The sequence below is a fragment of the Protopterus annectens genome, chromosome 1.part2, assembly GCF_019279795.1.
Source record: "Protopterus annectens isolate FY-2018-M chromosome 1.part2, PAN1.0, whole genome shotgun sequence".
Classification (NCBI taxonomy): Eukaryota; Metazoa; Chordata; order Ceratodontiformes; family Protopteridae; genus Protopterus; species Protopterus annectens.
Window position 1 is genome coordinate 1,170,756,214 of NC_056727.1, and position 26,896 is coordinate 1,170,783,109.

Consider the following 26,896-nt stretch of genomic DNA (forward strand, 5'->3'; position numbering starts at 1 on the left):
TTCTAAATCTTGAAAGCTCATAATCTTGAAATTCCAAATACTGAAGCCAAAATCTTGAAAGTTGAAAATACTGAAAACTCAAAATGAATTTCATAATATTGGAAAAAACTACAGGATACTAACACTTACTATACTCCAGCAGAAGTATACAGAGAAAGAAAAGACAAAGCATATTAGCGTACTCCAACTGTTAGGGAGCAAGCCCCCCTGCACCCCCCACACCCCTTCTACTTATATCATTTCCAAGATCGCACTTTGCTACACTAAGATGAGTTATGTTGTTGTATAGCAAATTAAAAGGGAACATAAGTAAGGTTATAACAGGCAGTCATGAAGCACGTAATGGTATATTTGCCATTTTTTTCTGTGGAGTGCGATCTCTGAGTTTATATATTTAAGTAGCAGAGGGTGTGGGGGAGTAATAGGTTTTGTTATGTCGTGTTGGTGTACTCTGTTTTTTCAATATTATGAAATTCAGTATTTTAAGTTTTCAGTATTTTGAACTTTCAAGATTTTGGCTTCAGTATTTTGGGCGGCCACGGTGGCGCAGCGGTTAGCTTTGCTGCCTCACAGCAGGAGGTTCTCCGGTTCGATACTCGGCTGGAGTGCCTTCTTTGCGGAGTCTGCATGTCCTCCCTGTGGTCGCATGGGTTTCCTCCGGGTGCTCCGGTTTCCTCCCACATACCAAAGACATGCAGTAGGTTGATTGGACACTCTAAATTGTCCCTAGGTATGAGTGTTGGCGACCCCTAACCCCTGGAATATATATATATATATATATATATATATATATATATATATATATATATATATATAGATATATATATATATATATATATATATATATATATATATATATATATAGATATATATAGCGTGTGTGTGCATGTCTTTTCTTTTCCCTGGAAGGGAATATTTCTTTATGCTTTCCTTCCTCTTCCAAGAATCCTGCAGAAGTCCAGTAATCACCACAAGTTGCCTCTCCATTTGGATCTCCTTATACAGGACAAGGGGTCTCTCATCCATCACTTGTTCACTCTTCACCTGACACTGTGAGTGATAAGGTATTGATCCCTTTCAGGCACCTTTTTTCTGAGAAGATGCTGAGGGTTTTACATGAAGCAAGGAAACCCCCAGCCAGAAAATCTTATATGTCCAAATAGAAAAGATTTTCTGTCTGGTGCCATGCTCGTAACCAGGACCCTTTTTCAGTGGAGGTCCCTCTGGTTCTCTCTGATTTGTGTGAGTTGCAACAGTCTGGCTTGACCTATTCTTCTGTGCTGTGAAGGTCCATTTGTTAGCCATTTCTGCTTGTCTGCCCTTAAATCCTCCTTTGGTTCCTCATTTTGAGGTCAAACATTTTCTTAAAGATGTCCTCCATATTAGGCCTCCAAGGAAACTCATCCCTCCTAGGTTCATAGGTTAATAGATAAGTACTAGGCTAACTGCCCTTGTGGGCCATGTTCAGCCTAGCCAAATACCCCATGTGAGAATCAAACCCTGCACCTTATGTTTGTAAGGTAAACACCTTAACCATTATGCCAACCTCTCACCTCCTCCACCTTAATTTTCTTTTGAAAAAAACTGACTCAAGCTCCTTTTGGGCCTGCAGATTCTGCTTCTTTGCAACATTGTACTTGGAAGACTGGTTTGTTGTTGTCTCTTACTTCTGTTCAAGAGTGTTTCTGAGCTCCATGTCCTTATGGTTATTCCTGCCTTTTTTTTTTTTTTTTTTGCTTTTTCACAGGAATGTGATGTCCCTTCGTATTAATCCTTCTTTAATGCTCAAGGTAGTAAACGAGTTATCCTTGAATCAGTCTGTAGAACTTCCATCCTTTTTCCCTTCTCCTCAGTCTGCTAGTGAGAGGGTACTGCATACCTTGGATTTGTGCATACAGCATAGGTACTATCTGCATAAAACTAAGGGCCTTCAAAGTCAGATCAGCTTTTTGTTTGCTTTCATCCCAGGACATTGGGTTTTTGTTGTTTCTAAGCAAACTATCTCCTCCTGGATGTGTACATCCATTTCCTTTTGATACTTTTCTTGACAAATCTCTGTCTATTTCTCTTAGAGCTCATTCCAGTAGGGCTGTTGCTTCTTCTGGTAGCTTCTTCAAGGGGATGGGCATGAATCCTATCCTTGAAGCTGCTACTTGGTCTTCAGTTCATACCTTTACTAAGCATTGTAAATTGGATATGGTTTCTAGGACCAAAGTAGGTTTTACTAGAACCATTGTATATGGGTTTGTTGAGAGCTCTTCTCAGTCTTCCACCTCCCCTTCTGTTTCTTGAGCTTTTTTACTCTCCCTTCTGTTTAGAATACTGCAACAGTAATATAGCAGGACATTGTACAGATGTATGAAATATTACCATAACAGTAGATGTCCTTCTCTTCACTTTTGCATTTTTCACTCCCTCCATCCGACTCCCATCTTCGTATACTGGCCGAGTGTCAGGCTGCCATGGACAGGAGTCCCCTTCTGTTTAGAATACTGCAACAGTGAAGAGAAGAAGATCTACTGTTATAGTGAGATTTTACACAGTTGTACATTCTCTCTGACTATACAGAGTTTCTGTGAACAGTTCTGCGTAGGATGTTGCATTTTCTGGATTTGGAGGGGTACTGAATTTTGACAAACTGTTGCTTAATAAAGGGTAGTTTGCCTTGGAATACTTCCTGTTACTTGGTTGGGTATAAGCCTAACACTGAGCAGCATATTACCTTCGCTAAGAATGATGGCACAGTGCCAACAAAAGATGATGGATTTTAACAATTGGCTGAGTTTCTGGTGTCATTTAAATCCAGTATTTGTTACATGGGAAGACATGGTTAATAAACCATGCTGCTTTGCCAGGGATGGTGTGCACCTGTCCCCTCTAGGCTTTTGAATACAGGCTAAATCTTTATCCTTCCCCACAGAGCCTTTCTTAGGCAATGCCAAATTGACAAACCTACCGACATAGCAAAATCAACTCAACTGAACATCAAGATGTTACTGTTCAATGCTAGGAGCTTAAACAAAAAGTTAAACTCCCTCAAAGCCCTCCTTACCCTTCTCACCCTAGAGAATATAGACATCTGTGCAGTTACCAAAATGTGGTTTAAAGCTGCAGAGTACCCTGGCAGTGCAAGGTCAGTGACTCCCACACTTTTAAACCAGTATTTGCACAGCTAGGGACTAAAGATGGCGGTGTCTCGATATACAGCAATAGCAAGCATACCACTGGGTTGGTTAAATAGGATGATGAGCTAGAGTTTCTCCAAGTGCAGATCACCATAGATAAAATTCCGTACTATATCCTAGCAAGTTATATGTCACCCTGTATGTTCCATGAAACTCATAGCACATACTTAAACTTGTTGGAGACACTCTTCATCCAACCTAACACCGTATTTATGAGAGACTTTATCCTTTTGTAGACTGGGAATCCTACACGGCCCCAAAATCTGCAGACACAGAGATTCCTGGACTTCGTAAATCCAAACAACCTTAACCATTTAGTGCATAAGCCCACTAGAGGTTCCAACATACTGGACCTCATACTCTCAAATTTGGAAGAATGCTACACCGCCCCCAATGTCACATCCTCTCTGGTAAGGATTGACCATAATGCTGTCTCCTTCAAAATCATATTCAAATCGGTAACCCCAATAAACCCAGTAACAGGAAGTATTCCAAGGCAAACTACCTTTTATTAAGCGACAATTTGTCAAAATTCATTACCCCTCCAAGTCCAGGAAATGCAACATGCTATGCAGAATTGTTCACAGAAACTCTGTACAACCATGTCAGTGGTTTCATAGAGGCTGCTGTACCTACCAGATGTAAGCCCAAAGCTTGCACCAAAAACAAACCACCCTGGTGGCATCTCAAATTGAACAGTTTATACAACAAAAGGAAAAAATCATGGCTAAAATCAGGAAGTATAACACCATAAAGATAAGAACTCTCTCATCAAAATAAACACCAGCTATGAGGGCTAATTAAGTCCAATAAATCCAGTTTTGAGGTCAAGTTAGCCTTCCAGGCAAATCACAGCCGTAATGCATTTTTCAACTATGTCAGAAACCTCAAGGGCAGCACACAGCAGTATGCTGAACCGGTAGTTAATGGTGCCACATTCACTGAGCTGAGCTATATAGCGAATCTACTGGCTGATTTTTAGTTTTACCTCACACTCACCCCCAGCCATCTCCCAAGAAACACCTTCAAACAGAACCCTTCCAACTACAAATTGAGAGCATTTCTTGGTTGTGCTTGCAAAGGGCAAGGGCAAGAACACAGCCTCAGTGAACCCCAGTAATATTCCAGGGTACCTTCTGAATAGTGTAAAACATCACCTATAATGGCCATTGGAGTTACTATTTAACTGTAGTCTTAAATCAGGCTTTGTGCCATGAGAATGGAGAGCTGCAACAGTTCACCCTCTTTTTAAGGGTGGACCATCAACAGATCCTGGAAACTACAGACCCATTAATCTGACCAGTCTTGCATACACAGGCATGAAAAGAATTGTCATGGAAATAATCAAAAAAGACATAGGATACCTTCAGACATTGGATCCATCCCAGTTTGGCTTTGACAAAAGGAAGGTTATGGCTACTAAACCTGGTGAACTTCTTGGAGAAGATCACCAAGGCAGTGGATGAGAATAAAACGGTACATGCTACATACCTTGACCTGGGTAATGCATTTGATACATTACCCTACTCTGGCATTAACAAAATTAAATAATTAGGCATAAACTCGTATGTAACATGCTGGATAGCCAGCTGGCTCATGGACAGGACCCAGGAAGTTAGGATTGATGCGACTACCTCCCCAAAGAGGCCAGTCACCAGTGGAATCCGTCAAGGCTCTGTGCTGGCCCCGCTCTTCTTTGACATCTACTTCTCAGAAATCAAGGCTGATGTCAAAGGCCTCTGGCTGACCAACTTTGCAGATGATTGCAAGCTAGGACCAGTCAAAGAATCCCCCCCAAGACACTGCCTTCTTACAAGAGGCTCTAACACAGACAAATAACTGGTGCCAAAGCCATGGCTTAAAACCGAATGCAAAGAAATGCATTATAGTATCTTTTGGAAAGTCAGCCACCCCAAGAAACTGTCATCAATGAACACTCCTCTAAGAGTTGACCTACTAGTCAGGGATCCGGGAACACTTGTAGATAGTAACCTGGCCTTCAACCAACTTGCATCGAAAGTAGTGATGAAATCCTTCTATGTTGCTCAACTTATAAGTAAGTGGAGGGCATCTAGGTCCAGGGAAGTCATTGCACTACTGTACCCGGCCCTTATCAGACCCATCGTTGAATGTCATGCTCCTTTCAGTGTTTACCTTACCAGACACGTGCAGCAACTGGAATGTCCACATAGTTTTCCTTAAAACAGAATGTAAGACATCATATGTGGATCACTTCAAAAACCTATCTCTATACTTTGTCTCCCACAGACTACTGAGAGGTAATATTGGTATACATGGGATCCCTGGACCCTGCTCTGATGAACCTTTTGCACATCCGTAAAACAAACAGCATCAGAACTACTACATCTAAAGACCTATATTTTGATTGCAACATAAATAGTGCATGTTGGAGAGACAGATATATATCTCAGACAATCCCCCTTTGGAACAGGCTCCCTGTCCATGTGAAACAATGTCCATCCCAAACCCTGTTTGAACATAACTTGGACCATTGGATGGGAAATTGAAAATTCACCCCTGGTCTGGCACCCATGTTTCTGATGGACAGAGGCAATAAGTAATTCATGTTGTAACCAGCAATCACACCTATATAAATATCTAAAACATGTAACTTCTGGGACACATTAGGGTTGCACAGCTAAGCTTACAAAGGCCCTAGCAGTCATTAGCCTAGTGTACACCTATGAACATACTCGTATGTTTTGGTGGTATCTTACTTATTCTTATCTAGTTTGGCCAACTCCATGCAGTGGGAAAAGGGTAAGTTATAGTGCTTGTTTTTCTGAATTGCAGCATCCTTACAGAACAAATGTACATTAAGTCTAACGTTCATTTTGTGGTATATTGCTGCATGTTGGGTACCCATTTCTTTTTAGGTGGGTGCTTCCCAAGCTGTTAGTTAAATTGGTAACCTTTTAAGTTTTGCCATTTATACTGATACTATAAATTGTAGATGCTGTGGGTGTAAACCACAACTATCCTTTGCCAAGATATACTTTTCACTTCAGTTCTGATAAGTTCAACAACTTCATTTGAAAGTAGACCGTGATCTTTCCTCCTACCTTTCCAATATGTTTGCGTCAAAATATTCTTATAACGTCTTGTAGGTATTAAGCAGTCCAGAAAGTTCATTTATCAGTAGTGTTCCCATCTTTGCTTTGCTGGAAGTGTTTCACTTGAAATGTTTTTAGATTGCTGATATGTTATTTGGATGGAGTTTACTGTAAGTCATATATATATATATATATATATATATATATATGTGTGTGTGTGTGTACATATATATATATATATATATATATATATGTGTGTGTGTGTGTGTACACACACACACACACACACACATATATATATATATATATATATATATATATATACACATGTATGTATGTGCGGGTGTGTGTGTGGTGGCTGTAGTCAGGATTTGTTGACACTATACTCACTGCACACAGCCTTACCTGGTGTAAATATTTTCAAACCTCATTTCTATTAAGATGCTGTTTAAGCATTCACCTTTTGATGTAGTATTGCTACAACACTTAGTCCTTTATGAGCCTTAAAGAACATATCCCTTCATCTGTGCTTCATGATTCATCTTTTCTGTATCACAGAATTTTTCTGTATTGTGTTTTAAGTGTTACTATACCACATTTTATATATTTTTCATTACCATAATAACAGCTTAGAGCAGGTCACGACCCTAATGCACACTCTTTTTAAGGGAACTTTTTTTCTTAACTTTCTTACTACATTTCTTAATTGTGTAACAGTAACTGAGTTCATAGGTTCATACTAGGTTATCTGCCCAAGGGCATTTATAAGCCTAGCCCAGAGTTTTGTGGCTTTCGCCACCCCTTTAGTTTGAAGGATACTATGCCCATTATTTTGCTGTGCCTCTGTCAAGCAGTGACACCGAGGTAATCCCTGGGGTATATCTGCGATCTCCCATCCATTGGTCAAGATTTCTCTTGAACAAGGCCAGTGAGGTGCTCTGCCTCACATGTACCGGGATTTTGTTCCACAGCATAGGGAGTCTCTGGGTGATGAATCTGTCCCTCCAGCACGTCCTATTAATAACCATGTCAAGGTTTAAGTCTCCCGCCCTTGTAGTTCTGAGGGATCTAGATTTTTTGAGGTGAAGCATGTTCATCAATTCTGGGTTGGACATGGCCTTGTATGTCAGGCACAGGTCACCTCTGAGCAGACGGTAAGCGACTGAATAGAGCTGGAGTTCCTTCAGTCGGGCAGCATAAGGCATATTTTTGAGACCCTTTATCCTTTTGGTGAGGAACTTTTGGGGCCTTTCCAGCTGCTGTAGGTGTTGGGTCAGATACATCCCGAATGGGGCATTGTACTCAATCATTGGTCTGATGAGTGATGAGTACAGGGGAACGATGACCTCCCTTGATCTAGATGTGAATCCCTTCATGATCAGGTGGGCAATGTAGAAGGTCTTTCTAACTACTTTGGCAACGTGAGTGTCAAACGAAAGGTTACTGTCAACCTGGGTCCCCAGATCCCTGATAACCTCTTCTGTGCTCAGTGGATTGCCACCTATATGGTAGCTAGGGGTAACCTTGTTTTTCCCGAAGGGAATGACTATGCATTTCTTGGCGTTCAACCTCGGGCCATGGTTCTGGCACCAGTTATCCATTTCTATGAGACCCTTCTGAAGGATGTCTGTGTCAGATGTGTTCTCGACTATGGCGCCCAGTTTGCAGTCATCTGCAAATGTTGTCAGCTATAACCCTACTGTGTTTGTTTGTACTTCTGAAAAGTAGATGCCGAACAAGAGTGGGCCCAGGACTGAGCCCTGTGGGACACCACTTGTGACAGGCTTTGAGTCTGACATGGCGCCAGCAACTCTGACCCTGTGGGTTCTGTCACTTAGCCAGTTTGCAACCCATCTTGTGACGTATGGGTTTACATTTAAGCTGATGAGTTTTTCAATGATACCTGAGTGGGGTATTGTGTCGAAGGCCTTTGCCAGGTCGAGGTAGGCTGTGTGGACTGCCTTTCCCACATCAATGGCCTTGGTGACTGCTTCGAAAAAGTCAACCAAGTTTAAAAGGCATGATCTGCCTTTGACAAAGCCAAACTGGGTTGGATCCAAAGTCTGCAGGTCCCCTATGTCTTTATTTATGAGTTCTATTATGATCCTCTCCATAGCTTTGCAGATCAGGCTTGTCAAGCTGATGGGGCGGTAATTTCCTGGGTCGGTGGAGGCACCGCCTTTGTGAAGTGGGACCACAGTTGCCGTGCGCCACTCCTTGGGCACATATCCTGAGGTGAGGCTAAGATTAAACAGCTGTCCTAGCTGCGGGTTTAATTCCTCATTGAGTTCGTGGAGCACACAGCTGGGGACACCATCTGGTCCCATGGATGCTGTGTTTTTCGCCTTGGAGAGAGTAGTTCTCACCTGAGCGTTAGAGATGTTTGGGGGGCTACAATCATCTGGTATAGATATCTGTCCTTTTGGGGGGGAAGGGGGGGAGACGTTTGCACTGAACCTGTCAACCAGTATGTTGGCAATGTCTATAGGTTCAGTGATTTTTACATCATTTTGAACTAGTTCTGAGCATATCTGGGAGTTTCCTCCCAGGTTTCTAACATAGCTAAAGAAGGCCTTATGATTGTCTTTTGAGTCCTTAGCGATTTTTCTCTCAAAATTTGCCTTGGATGTCTTTATGAGAGATCGTAGTTTTTTACTTATAATGATCAAGGGTGTCTTACCTTTTAAGGATTTTGCTCTATCTTGTAGTAGCTTCCTCCTTTTGTTGGAGAGCTTGTTTATGGCTGGGGTCCACCAGACTGGACGCTTGCCTTTGGTACAGAGAGTCTTTGTTTTGTTTGGGATTGCCTGATCCATGCAGTCCTGTAGGTGCTGGTAGAAGGCATTTGTAAGTGATTCAGCGGCTTGAGTAGTGGTTTCCGCAGGCTCGGGGGCCTTAAAAGAGACCACACTAGTCTTTAGAAGTGTGAAGTCGGCTTTTGAGAAGTTCTTCACTGTGGTCTTTTTTATCTCGGGTGGGGGCGGGATGTGGACTTCCAGTGAGATTAGTTTATGATCTGATTTCACCAGTGAGGGGTATACTTCCGGTGTTGAACATTGTGACCCCATGTTCGTGATGATGAGATCAAGTATGTTTTCACCTCTTGTGGGGATGGTAACTAGTTGTTCCATAGCATTTGAGTTTATGAACTCTAGGAACCTTTGGACTAGAGTGTTGGGGCTTGAATAGTGATCCCAGTCTATATTCGGGTAGTTGAAGTCACCTAGTATGATGGTGTTTGGAGATACATTTATCCCCTCCAGTGTTTTCAGGAAAGCTATGTGAGGTTCCTGAGTTTGAGGGGGTGGCCTGTAACATGCTACAAGTTGCAGAGCAGTCTTGCCTATGGTTAATTGCACCTGGATGGTCTCCGATGCATCGTGCGTAGCCACCAACCTTGAGGTGTGGGTGTCCTTGATGAATATGGACACCCCCCCCTCCTTTCTTGGTGGTGTCCGGATTTTGGGGCCAGAACGCGTGATATGAGGTAAAACCTGATAGTGCCGGGGTGCTCTCAGGAGCCTTGAACCAGGTTTCAGTCACAGCACAGACATCGATGTTCTCCATACTGAGAAGGGCCTCGAGTGCGTGCATCTTGAGGTTGAGACTTCTGGCATTGAGCAGCATTACCCTTAGTTTTTCCTTTTTTGTGTTCTAGGGTGGTAGGTTTAGAATTTGAGCCCTGCCTAAAAAAGGCACTATGGGGGTGGCAAGAGCCTTTGCCAATATCCGGAAGCCCAGGGGTGACAGGTGCAAGCCGTCCCTTGCGAAGCAGCGTGGCTTGTCCAGCATGTCATCCCAGGCAGACAGACATTGGATCCCCTTTGAATGACACCAGAGTTTAAGCCAATTATTAAAGCTGATCATCTTATCTCTGTATTGTGGCATCATTCTTGGTGAAGGTAGGATACTGCTCAAGGTCAGGGTCATACCTGCCTGGGCTACATAATCAGAGAGCTCCTCTATGTCTCTTTTCATGTAGTCCAAGGAGATATGTCTCAGGTCGTTTACACCAGCGTGGACAATGACTGAGTCGTACTTGTACCTGTTGTTGAGAGACCTAGCTCTCTTAGCACAGAGAGATAAAGCCCTCAGTGTGATTGATGATCTTGTATTAAGTAGTCATTTGGGCACCTGTGAATTTGAGCCAGGAGGATGAGAGAGATAGCCAGCAGTCACTCATTTCAGGGAAAGGAGGCAGTCCTGACCTACTGTATGAGTGTCACTTTATGGAAGAACATGTTGAAGCATGCAGTGTTAGGATCAGAGCCTGATTATGGTCAAATGGGGCCCTATGCAGGATAATGACTAGTCATGGATTTCACATTTCACACAAACACATAGTAACCAGAGTATTCCATCTTCATTTGCACACACTAGTCCTGCAAGGCCGGATTAAAGACTGCTTAAAACTGAGCACATAAGAGCACAAAGTACTTGAATCTAGAGAGCACCCCCACACCAGCAGATATAGCCATGTTGTTGACTATGTATACCCGTTATTGCTATGAATAAATGAATTACATGTACTTTTATTGGTAGCTTTGAATGAACTACATGAAACTGTATAAAGATCACTGTTATACAATGACTCCTTATTACTATCGGAAAACGTGCACGCTGATTGGCCCAGCCCAACTAGCATGCCCATTGTAAATCCCACAATATACCAACGGAAAAAGTTCCGGCCGCCCGGACTTTTTTCTGTTGGTATAAAGTGCCTAAAGTGCTCCAAAACCTTTTTTTTTTTTTTTTTTTTTTTTACAATTAAAAAAAATAGAGAGGGAAAATGGAGCAAACGGAGACTTTCTTTTCTCCGTTGCTTCCATTTCAAAGCATTGATGTACTGGGTATGCATGGGAACGCAAGTCCCATACGCATGAGCAGTACATCAAAACAAACAAGCAGTGTACCACAACCGGCGGAAGAACAGTAATCTGCCATTATACAAACGCATTATTTAAGAAAAGTAAGTATTTTTTTTTCTTAAATAATGTCATTGTATAATAGCAATAACCGACTCCATGATTGTGGTATATTGAAGATTTACCCACGGTTGCTTTTGTTTAATCACTCTGGCTTCGCCCTCATGATTAAACCACACCAACCATGGGTAAATCTTCAATATACCACAGCACGTTGTCTGTTATTGCTTTAGTATCATACCATAAGGTCCAGCCTGAGAGCATAAGAAATACTGACCACCTGATAATATAATACTAAGTCATAATACTAAGTCAGTATTCACAGTCTCTGCAGAAGTAAGTCATCCAAATTTCATATTAAAGGAAACCATTATTAGTGCAGAGATTGCTTCTGACAAACTATTTTACATTTCATTGCCTCGTCCACAAATTGCCTGTGCTGCACTAAAAAATTGTTGTGCTGGTGATATTGCCATAACATTTCCTGAACTAGGTCAGCTATGTAATAGGGAATGACTGGCAGACAACAACAACAGGTTCATAGTTAATAGACATGCAGTCCTTGAGACCTTTATGGAGCCTAGCCCAAATTCTGCAGTGCTCCAAAGCACTTTCTGGTTAAGTGGCTTGCTGTTTGCACACAGCAGGCAAATCAAGGTAGAAACATTGCAACCTTGCCACAGGAAGCAGCTGATTAAAAAATCAGATTTCTCAACCTCTGTGCCAACTGTCAGCGTAACAGTTTTGAACTAAATGCAGAATGTCTTTACAATCTCATCTTGTAGAAAAGAGAGTATCACAGTAATATGCAACATTGATAATGTAATGGATGCTGAAAATCACACTACTTTGATCACAACTCAAAATAATGCAGACTATATAACCTGACAAATGTCGGACCCTTTACTGTTGCTGGAGGGTGTAAAGAAGGCTATGCAAAGCATATTTCTAAAATGCAACATGTTATGACTGTATTACACAACCCAGACTTATTAATGAACTAATACAATCTTCAGTGCCAAAAGAGTTAGACAATGTAAATGATGTAGCGGTGTTTATTCAGCAGCCCACAAGTCATTCAAAAATCAGAAATATTACTGCATACAACATACAGTGTTTTTTTGGGGGGGGGGTCGCTTACATACCTGAGGAACACCTACGTCTCATTTCTGCCCTCTCAATATCTTCTCTGTTATCAAGAATAGCTGTCCTCTCTGATATCACTCAGTACAGGTCTGACCTATTTGAATGGCTAATAATACTGCATTGTTGCTGCATATACCACCAGAATCAACACATACTGATTGTGGACAAATGGGACCCTATTTAGAGTAGTGAAGTGAGCCCTTGCACCACCAGATATACAAATATCCCATTACTTGGCTGTCTCGCTCCATTTACCATAAACACTATTTAGATCTGTCAGTGTGCATACTGTTTTCTTCTTTTCTCTTACAGATATCACAGACATTTAGATTTAATTTAAAATGCATTTCAGATTTTACAGAAAGCAATGTTAACAGCCATTTTTAAACAAAACATTCTTACATTGAAAGATTTAGCACTAGAAGCAGTAAACTTCTGTTCCTTTGAAACTCACATTTAATGAAAATGCACCTGGCAACTCATTAAACTACTAGCTACGTACTGGGATTCACACTTAAATAGTGTATAGTGAAGTGTGATGTCCCTCTCTGGGCCAGTAATCAAGGGGCCTGAATCCTTATCCATGACACAAGTGTGAGACGTTCACTTGGAACAAAAATACATACGCAGAGTATTTCCAGATGCAGCATTTTGCCTCGAGCACAATTTTTCTTAGCACACAGGAAACACACTCAGGCCTGGGTCTGGGTTTCCCTCTCTTTCTCTCCAGGCCCCAAATAAGACTACCCAATGGCAGAGCTATAGAGTCGAGTCCTCAGCTGTGTGTCCCAGGCCAAGTCCTCCACCACCCTGTCTGTGAAACCAGTGCTCTGTGTCCCTGTTCCACGTAGGTGACACACACACTCTTTTGAGATTTAATTTTCACACACACACACACACACACCTGGGAAAGGCTGGCACAGATTTACTAGCTATGCCCCTCTGCTCAGACTATAAGGTAGTTAACCGCCACCAGGACACTCCAAAGCCAGCTACTCTAAGGCGTTTACGAGGGTACTCAATTATACTGAGTAAAATTAATATTAATATAATTGGTAATGCTGACCATACAGCAAGGCTTTTAAGAGCCGCCACAGTGTCACCAAATAAATGTAAGTACTCTCAAAGGTTAAAATATTCTCTAAAACACTAGACAGAATGAAAAGTTTAAATATAGTTAATAATAAGAAGCAGCACATGAAAATACTAAATATTTATTTATAATAAACAGCAGAGTTTCAGTCACAGGAAATATTAAAGTAACACAGATGAATAGATTCACACATGTACAGAAAGGCAGTACTTAACTATTCACACTATATTTTCCTGACTGTGCTAAATAATTATTATTCCCTGGTTACTTACTAAAGCAAGGCAAGATGAAGTGGGTGAGTGATCATTCTATGTCAGGTTTCAGAAACAGACTGCTCTGAGATTTCTGTCTCATCTAATATTAAAACATCACTTCAGTGCTGGATTATAGAATGAAATGACATACATCTGGTCATATGACTTCTGGTTCTCATACTACCCCCCCCCCCCCCGACTAGAAGCTGAACCAGAATCTTGCACATGTGTTACCATACACACAGATAGAGCTTTGCTAAGATGTGTTATAGCATCTGGATGCCATAAAACCATTTCAACAATTCCACCCTTTCAAGGCAGCAGTTAGTTCAGTGCTAAGGACAATACAGCAGGATTCCTTGTTTTTACAGACATTTAGTCTCTGGCTGCAATCAAAACTGTAAGATACAGTCTTTATGGCCTACCAGGTAATTTAATTTCAGACTATTTTTTCAAAGTTATCTGGACTGACATTAACCTCTTCTCTTCTAGTATTCTCTGTTACAATATTAAGTTCAACAGTTATAATACAGTCTGATGTATAATTGTATTTCATTTTCTGTCCAGCAGGATCCACTGTTGGTACATGTTTTAACACAAGCCGCTTTACAAATACATTTTCAACACAAGCACCTGTATAAATCATTTTGATGTACAAATGACATATAATTCTTTACAAAACTCCATCTAGTAATGTTAGCATATGTTACACATCCACTACCCTGCTTCTCCTGGCATAGCATGGCAATACCTCCCATCTTTCCCTCCTTTGAAGGCTCAAGCTAATTTTTCAAGTGACCCTTGAGAAGTGCAGCTTGAGGTACATGAGCCTGATTGGGAGCACATTAACCCATACCCTGTCTTGAAAACCCATCTGCATTGGCATTGTTGATCCCTCTACAGTGCTGCACTGTTATATCATATGTCTGCAACCCTAGGTTCCACCTTAATAACTTGACATTTTCCTAGCTGGCTCGATGTAGCCATGTTAATGGATAGTGGTTTGTAACTACAGTGAATTTCCTTCCATACATATATTGTTGAAGTCTCTGCAGTGCCCATACTATGGCTAGACATTCTTTTTCTACAACTGCATATCATTCCTTTCTGGATTAACCTTGACATTTGTCTTCTGCTTTGCCTACTTTTTGCCACTACTCACAGGTCCTGCAGTACCTCGTTACATCCCTTGCTATCCCAGGCCAATAATGCGCAATACATCTGTTGGTACGTTTATGCTCATATGACCTGCAAAAGGAATGTCATGGGCTATGGCTAGAAGTGCCAGATGGTAGGCTCTAGACACTACCAACTGCTGTATTACCTCACCCTCCGGCCTTCCGTCAGGGGTCCTTTCTATACAGTAACCCTTTGTTCCAGTATACAGACTCCCCTTTTCCTTGAGAATCAGGCGCCTTCTTAGCTACCTCTCTCAAGCCTCATAAGGTTGGGTCTGAGAGCTTAGCCTGTGTCAGCTCTGTCTTTGTGACCCTTCCCACCACCCTTTCCACAGGAAGCCTGGTATCCTCTAACAGCAGTGCCTCACTGTCAGCCTGAGTACTCTCACTCATCTCTGCCCTTGCAGTCCCTCTGTCCATGGAAACTTCAGTTTCTACCAGCAGTTGTAGTTTACCTTCAGGCTCACTGCTACAGGATTAATGCCCTCCCTGAAATAGCTACCTCACCAGCCCTGGCTTCAAGTGTGGGGTCTTTCAGGGTCTCTCCCAGGCTACCACACCAACATGTATGTCTCCAAGCCTAACTGCATGTAACTGTATGAACACAAGGTACTGCATTATCAAAATCATTCCCTATCAAGACATCTGCAGGGGTATCCTCAAACTCACCTACTTGCTTACTTTTCCACCCTGCCAGTCAGGGTGAACCCTGGAAAAAGGCCTTTGAAATGGGTCCCTCCTAAAGCTCTGACTGGAGTGGACTGCCCAGGCAAGTGCTGCTCCTGTTCAACCACTGCAGGTTTGACAATAGTTATGTCAGATGCTGTTGCTGTCTTAGCAGTGGCCTGTTTTCCATTCACTAAGGTGGGATATAAACTCCAGTGATAGTATGGTACTCCTGTTGTCTCAAGACAGCTTACCACTGTAATATTGTTATTCCCATTTGCTGGCTCACACACCTTTTGATCTCCACCTTGCTTCCGTGGACATCTGTATGATGCATGACACAACTGTTTACATTTAAAACATCTAACCCTTGATCCTGGCCATGTACCTGAACTGATGGCTTCCCGTGTTACTGGTGGACTCTTTTGGGTTGGTTTAGGCTGCCCATTATGTGTTCCCTTATACCCCTGTGCAGCACTCGGTATCCCCTTCTTGTGCAATGATGCCATGCTTGCTAAGTAGAGATCCCCCTTTTTTTCCCCAGCTCATCTACAGAGTTGCACTGTAAGTCTGCCATGCAGATTCTCATGTTTTCAGGCAAAGTGCTAAGGGCTTGTTCCCTCTCCAAAAGGTCTGCAAGCCTTTCAAAAGTGGTAACCTGACACCCACTCGCCCCCCTATGAAAATAAGCTAACTCAGCAATATAAGTACATACATTTTCATCTGCCTTGCATCTATGCTCATGAAACTTTTTTTTCTGTAAGTTTCAAATGTTAACTTAAAACATTCCAGTACACAGTATTTTACTTTATCATAGTTTAAGCAATCAGTATCAGACATTTAGAAACAGCAGTTACAGCTTTACCATGGTGTAAGAGGGTCAGGAACTGTATCCAGAGCCCTTGGTCAGCAGTATACTGTTTACATACTCCTTCAAATATATGAATAAAACTATTAAAATGATTACTCTCTTTAAACTGTGGAAGAAATTTACTGACCTTTATTGCTTCTGGGGTTCAGTTATTCCCTTCCCCATTACCTCCATGTTCCTGTTGAATAGTTAGCATCTCCCTGTCTTGTTGACGCTGCTTCTCATTTTCTTCGGCTTCCAAATGCTGCAGTCTCTCCGCTGATTCACATTCCAAACGTTTGGCCTCCAGTTCAAGTCTGTTTAATTCCAGATGGATTTTTAAGTCATGTGAGGAAAAGGTGAACTGCCCTGTTTCTGAGGGCTGCAAATTCCTATCACCAGACTGGTTATTTTCCTGGTTGCTGGTCTGAGCTGCGACTAAATCTGAAATAATTTCCTCTTTAGTCAGGTTGGCATGTACCAGCCCTTTGGCTTTACACACCTTGGTCCACCTGGTTCTTTGTTAGCTTGCCATAATCCTGTGCTGATATCTTTGCCTGCTTTCCCTGATTAAACTAACAAAAAATAAATAAATAAAACTTTTGTGAAAATGAAACTCTGTATGTTGTGGCTGCTGAGAGTACACACACCTTTAGTGACAACTGCCTACAGGCTACAGAAGTTCAATTCATATCCATACTACTGCTCACAAGTATGTGACTCCCTCCTCTAGGCTACTACACTGCTGATGGACGTTCACTTGGAACAGAAATAGATACACACAGTATTTCCAGATGCAGCTCTCTGCACCAACTACAGTTTCCTGTAAGAGCACACAGGGAATGCACTCAGTCTGGGGTTTGGTTTTCCCTATCTCTGTCTGTCTCTCTCCAGGCCCCCAGTGAGACTCCCCACTGGCACAGCTATAGAGTTGAGTCGTCGGCAGAGTGTCCCAGGACAAGTACTCCACCACCCTCACCGTGAAACCAGTGCTCTGTGTCCTTGCTCCAAGTAGCTGCACACACACTCTTTGAGATTTGATTTTCACACATACACATACACGCGCACACACACACACAAACACCTACTCACCTGGGAAAGGCTGGCACAGATTTACTAGCTATACCCCTCTGCCTAAACTATGAGGTAGTTACTGCCACCAGGACACTCCAAAGCCAGCTACAAAGCAAGGCAAGATGAAGTAGGTGAGTGATCATTCTATGTCTGGTTTCAAAAACATGACTGCTCTGAGACTTCTTTCTCATCTAGTATTAAAACATTATTTCAGTGCGGGTTTACAGAATGACATCACATACATCTGGTCATCTGACGTCTGGTACCAGTACTAATCCCTTACTAGAAACTGAACCAGAATCTTGCACATATGTATTACCGTACGCACAGATAGAGCTTTGCTAAGATGTGTTGTAGCATCTGGAAGCCATAAAACTATTTCAGGGCTTCCACTCTGCTAACTAAGGACAATACAGCAGGATTCCTAGTCCTTGTTTTTACAGACATTTCATCTCTGGCTGTAATCAGAAATGTAAGATACAGTCTTTATGGCCTACCAGGCAGTTTAATTTCAGACTGTTTTTCAAAGTTACCTGGACTGAGATTAACCTTTTCTCTTCCAGTATCCTCTGTTACAATATTAATTTCACAGTTAAGCGCTTTTGACCAATAACAAGGTTTTCATCAGAATGACTACTACAAAAAACAGTGCCAATATATAGTTTTTACTATATATTGGCAGTGTTTTTTGTAGTAGTCGTTCTGATGAAGACCTTGTTATTGGTCAAAAGCGCTTAACTGTGTGATTTAGTGTTGAAAAAACATGAACGTTCGTGTTATGTCCCCTTTTTTCCAACACAGTGGATTTGCTGCTTTTTTTTTTGTTTTTATGTCACAGTTTTGAGGCAGTTGAGTGTTTTTTATATTAATTTCAACAGTTACAGTGCAGTCTGATATAAAGGTGCATTTCTTTTCCTGTCCAGCAGGACCCACTGTTGGTATATTGTTTTTAACACAAACAGCTTTACAAATACATTTTCAATACAAGCACCTGTACAAATCACTTTGATATACAAATGACATAAAAATCTTTACAAAACTTCAGCTAGTTATGCTGGCATATGTTACACATCCACTGCCCTACTTCTCCTGGGATAGCTGGCAATACCTCACATTATCACATGAAGTACTAATTAGTACCTGTGTGAAGAATGCAGGAATTCAAAAAACAAATGTGTAATACACTTGTTAACAGTGTGGGACAACTGACCCTTTTCATGAGCAGCACAAGAGTGCCATACAGTTTAACTTGGCAGAGACAAGAAAGATAAATGAAGGCTGAAGGACTCAAACTATGTACTACAGGAAACACGTCTTCAACATATCTCATAGCCTTACTCATCTGCACCAAGTACTAGAAAAACTGTTGTAGCCCAGACATAGTGCATGCAAAAAAAGTTAAATTAAAAGTGTATTCATAGTTAAAACACTAACATTAAACTAGTAAAGTTCATACTATCAAATTTGTTCACCACTAAATAATAAACACACTATCAGCATTCAACAGAACAAGGAAAGCAAGGATCACATCCAAAGAACATGGCTGATATGAAGATGCTCCTTTTTACTACAATTTCCTTCCTTTAACTCTAAAGACTGGCATTAACTGAATGTAATCCTCTGTGATTTAGCAAAAGTTAATGGATGTCTGCATATGGTGTGGAGGATTAAGGCTACTGGAAGAAGGAGGCAAGGTACAGTGTTTGATTCCCACCTATCTGATTAACTAGATGCTGCCTTTACCTGAGGCATTTCACATACACACCTGGGAAAAAATGCTCAGTCACTCCTTTTCTGTGCACACCATTACCACTGACTGCTACATCCATGTCCCAGTTTGTCCATTACTGATGCTGCTGTCCTTCTGGGTCTTCATGCAAAACTATGTTCAGACAGTCTGTTAATAGTACTGTCATGCTAGCTGCCAAAAAAAATGTCTCCATGCAAAGAATCAACAGTGTTGGTGTTATGCACAATTTTAAACATTGCACCATTTATTGAATGGTTGTACATAACTCTCACTGACTGAAAGCATTTGCCAGTGAGAGTGCTTGGAGCTTGTGATGCAGAGCAGAAATCAGTGTTGTTCTTCTTTTATAGAGCCCTTGGATTTTTTTTTTAATTTCTTGTTTAGTTTTGTTTCTGATTTGGTTTTTAAGTTATTGTTGCTTGCCGGCCTTCCTTCCGGCACCGGGCTCTAAGCAGTTGCCTTATCCTGGATCCTGCCTTGGTTAGGATACAAAACAAGCCCATCAAAATGTATTTTTATGAAGTTGCTATAATTCACCTCATGCGAAAGCTTGCATGAGCCACTTGGGTGGCATTGTGAGATTTCCATACGTATTATGCTACAACACAGGGCAATAGTTATAGGGGTTGAGCAGTAAACCAGATTGTTATTCATGAGGAATAACTGGGTTATTGCCATCATGGAAAGGCTGATGGTCATCATGCAGTGTGCAGAAAAGCCATAGAAAAAAGAAAGCAGTGCTGAATAGAACTATGTGAGGTTGTAAGAGCTTGAAATGCAAGTTAGAATTGTGGGCTGCCTGTGTGTTGGTATCAATAGTTGATCCCTGAGCACCTGTACTGCTTTGTTATGGCAGGGTTCATTTCAGCCCTTGGCATTGCTTGACATGTAGTACCTCATGACATTACTGTGCATTGACTATGCCGTAGCATGATTTGAGTTTGTCTAACTGGGTAACCATAAGTGTGGACCAGGGTAAACAACAAGCATCTTAGTTTTACATATTTCAAGGACTTGGGTTGTGTCCAGCACAACAGACTTACCATGAAACTTATAAATCTTGGTGTGAAGCACGGGTTAGTTAACAGGTAATAACAGTTTGGAAAACTGAGGGTTTTGGACGAAAGAAGCTTAGTAAGACAGACTAATAGCATTCCGTAGAAATCACATCTGTTATCTGTGGTGTTCAGCATTTTCTGGAGGAAAACTAACAGTGTCATCAAAGACAAAAGGAGTGGATTTGCAAACACCAAGTCCTCTGGAAATTTGAATTCAATGGAAATGATAAAAAAAAAGTTTTCAGAGAATTTAAGAAATCTTGAAAGAAAAACAGCCATGGATCTAAAATGGGGACTTCAAGACAAACACAACTTAGTTTACATGGAAGCAAAAACTCTGCTGAAAATACTGCCCGAGTCAAAGTGTATTTACTGTCACACTGTCAGATAGTGTGATGGATGTCTGTAAGTGGAGCTAATATACATGGAATACATCATGCTACTTTGAGAATGGCATTTACCTGAGTACTGGCAAAATAACAAATGTATGAGTTCCTTTAGTATCTGACATTCAGGTATAACAAATGTACGGGTTCCTGCAGTATGATATTCAGGTAGGGTTTGTCATTAATAAGTCAGTGAAGTTGATTATATTCTTCCTGGACCTGGCAAGGTACGTCAGATTTGCCTTTCCAGTGACATTTTTTGGCTATTTCTGTACTGTGTTGCAAACCGAGAAACATAAGTGCAAAGCGTGTATTCATGCTGCTGCTGCTACTTATTCCATGGCTTTAGTGAAGCATGTGTGGTCTTTGATCCATTTACAGTGCCATACTGCAGTACTTTATTCAGTGATGTTCATGAGAAAGTAACTGTGTATTCAGTACATGATGTATTCTAGTGTTACCTGAACTTATGGACAAGTTATATGAGCTGCTGTGCAGCCTGTTGAGTGGCTGGATGAAGTCCATATATTGTGTAGGTTGAAAGGAGCCTTTGATCATTTGCTTCATTGGAGCGCAGCTTGTGCTGCACTTATGCGAGTGTAGTCTGTTAGGAGCAGTTATACTGAAGTGCAGATTAGAGGCGGTGTGCTGGTAACAGAGCTAATTCTTACAGGTAAGTTTTTTATTCATCACTGCTGTTGACTGAACCCTCTAAACAGGATTTATCTGTTTAGCATCATACGATTGTGCGAAGAAAAAGATAATGTAAAATGGGATACAGTTTTATTTGCAGTTGTATTTGGGTCTGATTTTTCTTTCCTCTTTTCTTCTTCTTCTTCTTCTGTTTTAGCATCAGAACCGATAAAGTTTCAACGAGAAAGCTGCAGTTTTGAAAAGATACCCTCATCCCCCTGAAAAGTGTTCTTTTCTGTGGGCCTCCCACCAACTTTGCTGCAGTCTGTGTGACTCCAGTTTCAGTAAAACAAAGCCTGTTTTTTTGCTATCCTCATAGACAGCTTTGTGTTTCCTTCCACCAAAAAGGCTACTGAATTAAGTTTTTGAAATCATACTCTCTGGTTAACAATTTCATTTACAGAGGTTGCAGTAACACCAAATGTCCATTTACTTGTAACCCTTCACCATATTTATACATGGTAATCCCAAATTTCTTAACAAAAAAAAAAACTTGGTTTTCATTGCATGTGCAGCTGTTCATACTGTTTTGTTCATGATGGATCCTGCTAAGACATATTTTGTAGTTTCAGCAGTGATTACCTAGTTTAATCCTCAAGTTTTATTTTTTCTGAGCACTGGGCTTAAGTACCAACATGTTCCCTCCTTGCCTATAATGAATTCAGGACATCCGATTTGTATTTTCTGGTTTACTTTCTGAATGTAAGATTACTTTCCACTATTTCTTGTGTCTTCAGAAGGGAACAAAAATATTTAAATGCCTAAAACTACAGTTTCTGAGAAAGTATTTATCTATTTATAATGTATTCAACTCTTCTGTGAAATTTATCCCAGTGGCAGATCTGTAGTGTGAAACAGTTGTACCTGTTTAACTTGGTAGAGTTATGACGGCAAAGTGAGAACTGACACTTATGAACTGAATATGAAGTCGGTCTAGAGAGAAGATGGTGTATTTTATGGTGCACACACATTTGATGATTGCCATTGAACCACCTGTTTTCTCATTATTTGGAAAAGCATTTGGTTACTAGGAAGAATATGTGGTTCTTTTGGAGCTAGTGCATCAGTTTCATCACCTTTGTGTGGTGAAATGGGGTAATGGAGCATGAATGCATGTATTGTTCATTCTTTTGTAATGCTTTTTAGGCTCAGATGGACTTTGTTTTGATCATTTCTGTTTGGATGTTTAGCAATGAAGTCCAGAGAGTAAGGTGAGGAAGTTTAGAATACATTCAGGGTGTGTGTGTGTGTGTGTGTGTGTGTGTGTGTGTGTGTGTGTGTGTGTGTGTGTGTGTGTGTGTGTGTGTGTGTGTGCGTGTGTGCGTGTGTGTGTGTGTGCGTGTGTGTGTGCGTGTGTGCGTGTGTGTGTGCGTGCGTGTGTGTGTGCGTGTGTGTGTGTGTGTGTGCGTGTGTGTGTGTGTGTGCGTGTGTGTGCGTGTGTGTGTGTGTGTTTGTGTGAATATATGCAAATGTGATTACAACAAACCACAAAATCATAAGTAACCCCCCATGCCTGTAGAATCACTTCCCGAGAAAAGACTAGCACCCAAAAACAGGAAATTGAAGTATGTTTTTCCCACACTGTAAATTTGATTTGATTAAGTACTTTTGTTTCTTCTAATGCCAAGACTTCGTCAGAATGACAGATTAAGCATTAACTGGTACATTTGATCGCAGCCATTTATTAGTGAAATGCATCTGCTGATGGAATATGATCATTCTAAGCATTTATCTGCTGGACAGAAAAAAAAGAAATATACTGAAAGTATGCATATGAAGGAATGTGAAAGTATGAACTTGGAATTGTATAAGACTTAGCATAGCAAACATATTTGAATTGTTGGGTTGTTTACCTAGAGGGTCAGAACTCCATGGCACATTTTCAGAGGAGCAGTTGTGAAAAGATCTGCTGCAGTGCTGCAAATCTGCAAGGATAAAGTATACCAGTACCAAAATGTCAGGGACGCTTTGTGACTTTTGAATTTTCTATCTTAAAGTGTTAAAATGTGCATCAAGCAGTGTGATTTTTTTGTATTTATTCCTGTCTTAGCTGTATGCTAATCAGATACTGCTTATTACGCACAAGTGCCTCTTTTCATCCATACTGTGTAACAGCTTGCTTACAGTTGCATAGCAGCAGCTGTTGGTTGAGAAAGCCAGATCATGATTTGTTGAATGTATAAGGATGACTTTTAAGTAAGTTTTGTAGGCAAATAAGGAATAGCACAATTAAAGGCTAGTATTCTGAGGAGTCTTTGATATTGTCTAAAACATTACTTATAGCATTCCTGGGGCATCTGCTCCTTCATTTGTGATATATACAAGGGCAGAGATTACTTGGCACTAGATTAATTTTGATAAAGAGGATGACCTGCAAGACAGTTGAGATCATGGGAATTTTATAGTATATATATATATATATATATATATTTATTTTTTTTTTTTTTTTTGCTTGCTTTGTCATTAATATGTTTTTGTTGCTGTGTAGTTCAGTCTGAAAAGCTGATCCTATTCTCTCTTCTAGGCATGGTAGTCCTTTGTAATGTTCTCCCTGTTGCTGCCAAAGGCTTCTCTAAATCTGTAGGTGCAGACTTCACATTTGATACCATAGCTGCTATCGTGCTAGTCATCAGAGTATGGCTAAGCGTATATTGGTTTTGACAAGCGAGTGCTTTGCCTGCCCTGATACCTTGTATTCCACTGTGTAAGCTGATGTTTTTCAGAGCAATTTCATTCTCGCATAATATTTTCTCATGCAGTGGTTTAAGGAACGGGTAATGACATTGTGAAATGCAGGATATGCAAGCTATTCAAGAATATCAACGTTCACTGGTAGTGGCCATGTTTTTGTAAAAAGTGGCAAAATAACTACTAAATTAATAAAATCAAATACACAGGTAAAAACAGCACATTTTGCCATTTGTTGGCTATTTGAGTGGTAGTAGTAATAATTCATTTGCAGAAAGCAGCCAGTAGCACTGGGGATCTTTGACAAAAGGATTGTTTTTGCTTCCACTGGTGATCTTACAAGGCTTGAGGATAGCCCTTGTTTTTTCACTTTGATAGTCTTATCTTTGTATTTATGGGGTGCGGTAAAGTACAGTAGAATTTTCTTGTGGAAGGAGATTATTTGGTTTCAATCCAGTGGTATAGTGCACACTGTACATTTGCATCTGCTGCTTCTGATTTGAATAGAGTGCTGACTGTGTAAATGTCTTGGAGGAAAAAAAATATCTGTCTCATAGGTTGAAACGGTTGGCAACATGCACCTTTTTCTAGCTAACATCCGACTATTTCACATAGCAGACATTGTTGGGTTGACAGGATTCTTTCCTTCAGTCACTAGTTGAGGATTCATTTAAGGGAGTTTCTCATAATAGTAATGGAACATGAATGACAATTGTATTTTTTAAAGAAGAAACTAAGTAAACGATACATAAAGGAGTCCTGTAACTTGACATCCTGGAAATAGTGTTGCAATAAAAAATAGCAGTTAGTTCTTGGAAAGCTGTTCACTTCAGAATTGGTGCCAAAATTGTGTTATTTATTTATTTATTTGGTGTTTGGTCTCAGTTTGAGAATCATCAGTCAGAGAGAGGCTGTAGCCCTCTCCCCAGGAAAATGTATTTGTTTAGATGCCCTCTACAATTACCTTTATTAAAATATACTTTTGGAAGCTTTGGCTAACGTAAATGTTATTTGGTAAACCACACCTAATTTCTAAAACACATTTACATAAATTCCCCACTTCCATCGCTTGCATTTGTTACCCACCACTTTGTAGAAAGAAAGTATACATTAGTACTGCTAAGAGATGCATCTGTCTGTAAGCTGATGCCATAACTTGACAGTATTAATATATGCTTGTAACAAAATGTTGCTACAGTAGACTCCCTCTTATTCGGTCTCGCTGGAACCGGACCTTAGGCTGAATAAACGAATGGCTGGTTAATCAGAAAAAACATACAAAATAATATTTATAGATTATAAATCAGCTAGAGTAACAGGATTTGTGTTAGTATGTTTTTTTCTAATGAATATGAAGTCTAAAACTAAAATGTCTATCATTATTTAGCCCAGAGGAGGTGGAAGTGTTCTTCTCTGTTGTCTTTTGCTGGGACTGCAGCAGAAATTTGATGGCCCGGTTAAAGAGAGGCTGGGTAAGAGGGAGTCTACTGTATTAGCAGGAAGCGCTGTGATGTGGTAAATAAAATTTCTGAAATTGCTTGGGCCAGTTAAGTATCTTCACATGGCTATCCTACGTAAGTTTTGCAAGATATGCAAAATAAGTTTTTGAAAGAATAAAAAGAATATATTTCTACAGAAACAACAGGAGGTTTGGATAATTCATTCAAACTCAAGTACTGTATGCATCCTTACATATAGCATTTCACAAGAAAAGCAGGGACATGGTCATACATAAACCTTATAAGCACTAATGTCGTAGTCTGTGAAGTAAGCAAGTGTATCGAAAGCTCAGACATTAACAGTCCTCCTTGATGGATCCTGTAGCTGAGTTTATCCTCTCCATGATATGCATTTGGCAGTTCTTCTGCAGTTTCCCATGCTTGAGGACTGAGACACAACCATGGTTTTGTGAAAAGAGGCAAAACTATTGCATTAACAAAAATAAGTATATAGGTAAAACCCACAAATTGTGCTCTTTTTGTCATTTGGGTTATATCTGCAGAAGCTCCTTTTTATTCCTTCAAAAACATATTGTATATCTTGGAAAACTTTTGTAGGTAACACTGTATGACAGCATACGTCACCTACATAAGCGGTGCTGTTCTAGCACTTCTGCCATGCCTTTTTTTGGTACTTGCACAGTTCAGATCGCACGCCTTGCTGCTACCAATAAAAAGATCTTCCACCCACATTTTTTTTATCAAATAATGACAGAAGATGGTTCTTGTTTGACTTTTTGGGAGGTGGGGGTTGTCTCAACTGTTTGCGGGTCCGTTTGAATTTCACCTGCGATTCTACATGGAGGACAGTCTGTGACCATTGCCTGTGTAAGTGTAGGTCTGTGTAGTCCACTGCTTGTCAGCTGAGGTTCATTTCCATTCTAGTCCTCTGTTTTCATAGGAACATGAATCCTAAAAAAAGAAAGACTCTTTTTCCCAGCTCCCACCCAGGAGGAGTGGCAGCTGCATCCTGGAGCATTCTTGCTACTTTTCTCCCACCCAGATGGATTAGCTCCTTTTCTCCCACCCAGATGGATTAGCTCCTTATTTGCCCTTCCTGATCACGGAGAGCAGCCCTTAAGTCATCCAGTCACTGATCAGATGTACTTAGGCTAAGTGTGTGTGCACACACACACACACACACACACACACACACACACACAAGTGTGTGTGCACACACACACACACACACACACACACACACACACACACACACTCACTCACACACTGTCACTGTCTCTCTCCCTCCCCTAGAGGACGTTGAAAATGAGATTTTAAATTCTCCTTTTGGACCCTTTGCTGAAGAGGTCATTAAAAAGCGTGATGAGAGAGGTAAGCTGATTCAAGAGATCTTTCCGATTTTTCAGCCCTGTTTCT

General features: G+C 40.8%; 1 protein-coding gene across 8 annotated transcripts in view; it reads left to right on the forward strand.

Annotated features, from left to right (window-relative positions):
• LOC122792271 (kinesin light chain 1-like) overlaps positions 1–26,896 on the forward strand; it is a 1,642,552-nt gene that overhangs the window by 1,354,240 nt on the left and 261,416 nt on the right. For 2 of the 8 annotated variants that reach the window (XM_044060031.1, XM_044060032.1), the window contains exon 16: positions 21,490–22,544. The exons of the other annotated variants lie outside the window; for them this stretch is intronic. In XM_044060031.1, the coding sequence (XP_043915966.1) occupies positions 21,490–21,504 (15 nt within the window). In that variant the 3' untranslated portion in view covers positions 21,505–22,544. Of the gene's footprint in view, positions 1–21,489; positions 22,545–26,896 lie in introns of those variants that run through there. 8 annotated transcript variants of the gene reach the window in all.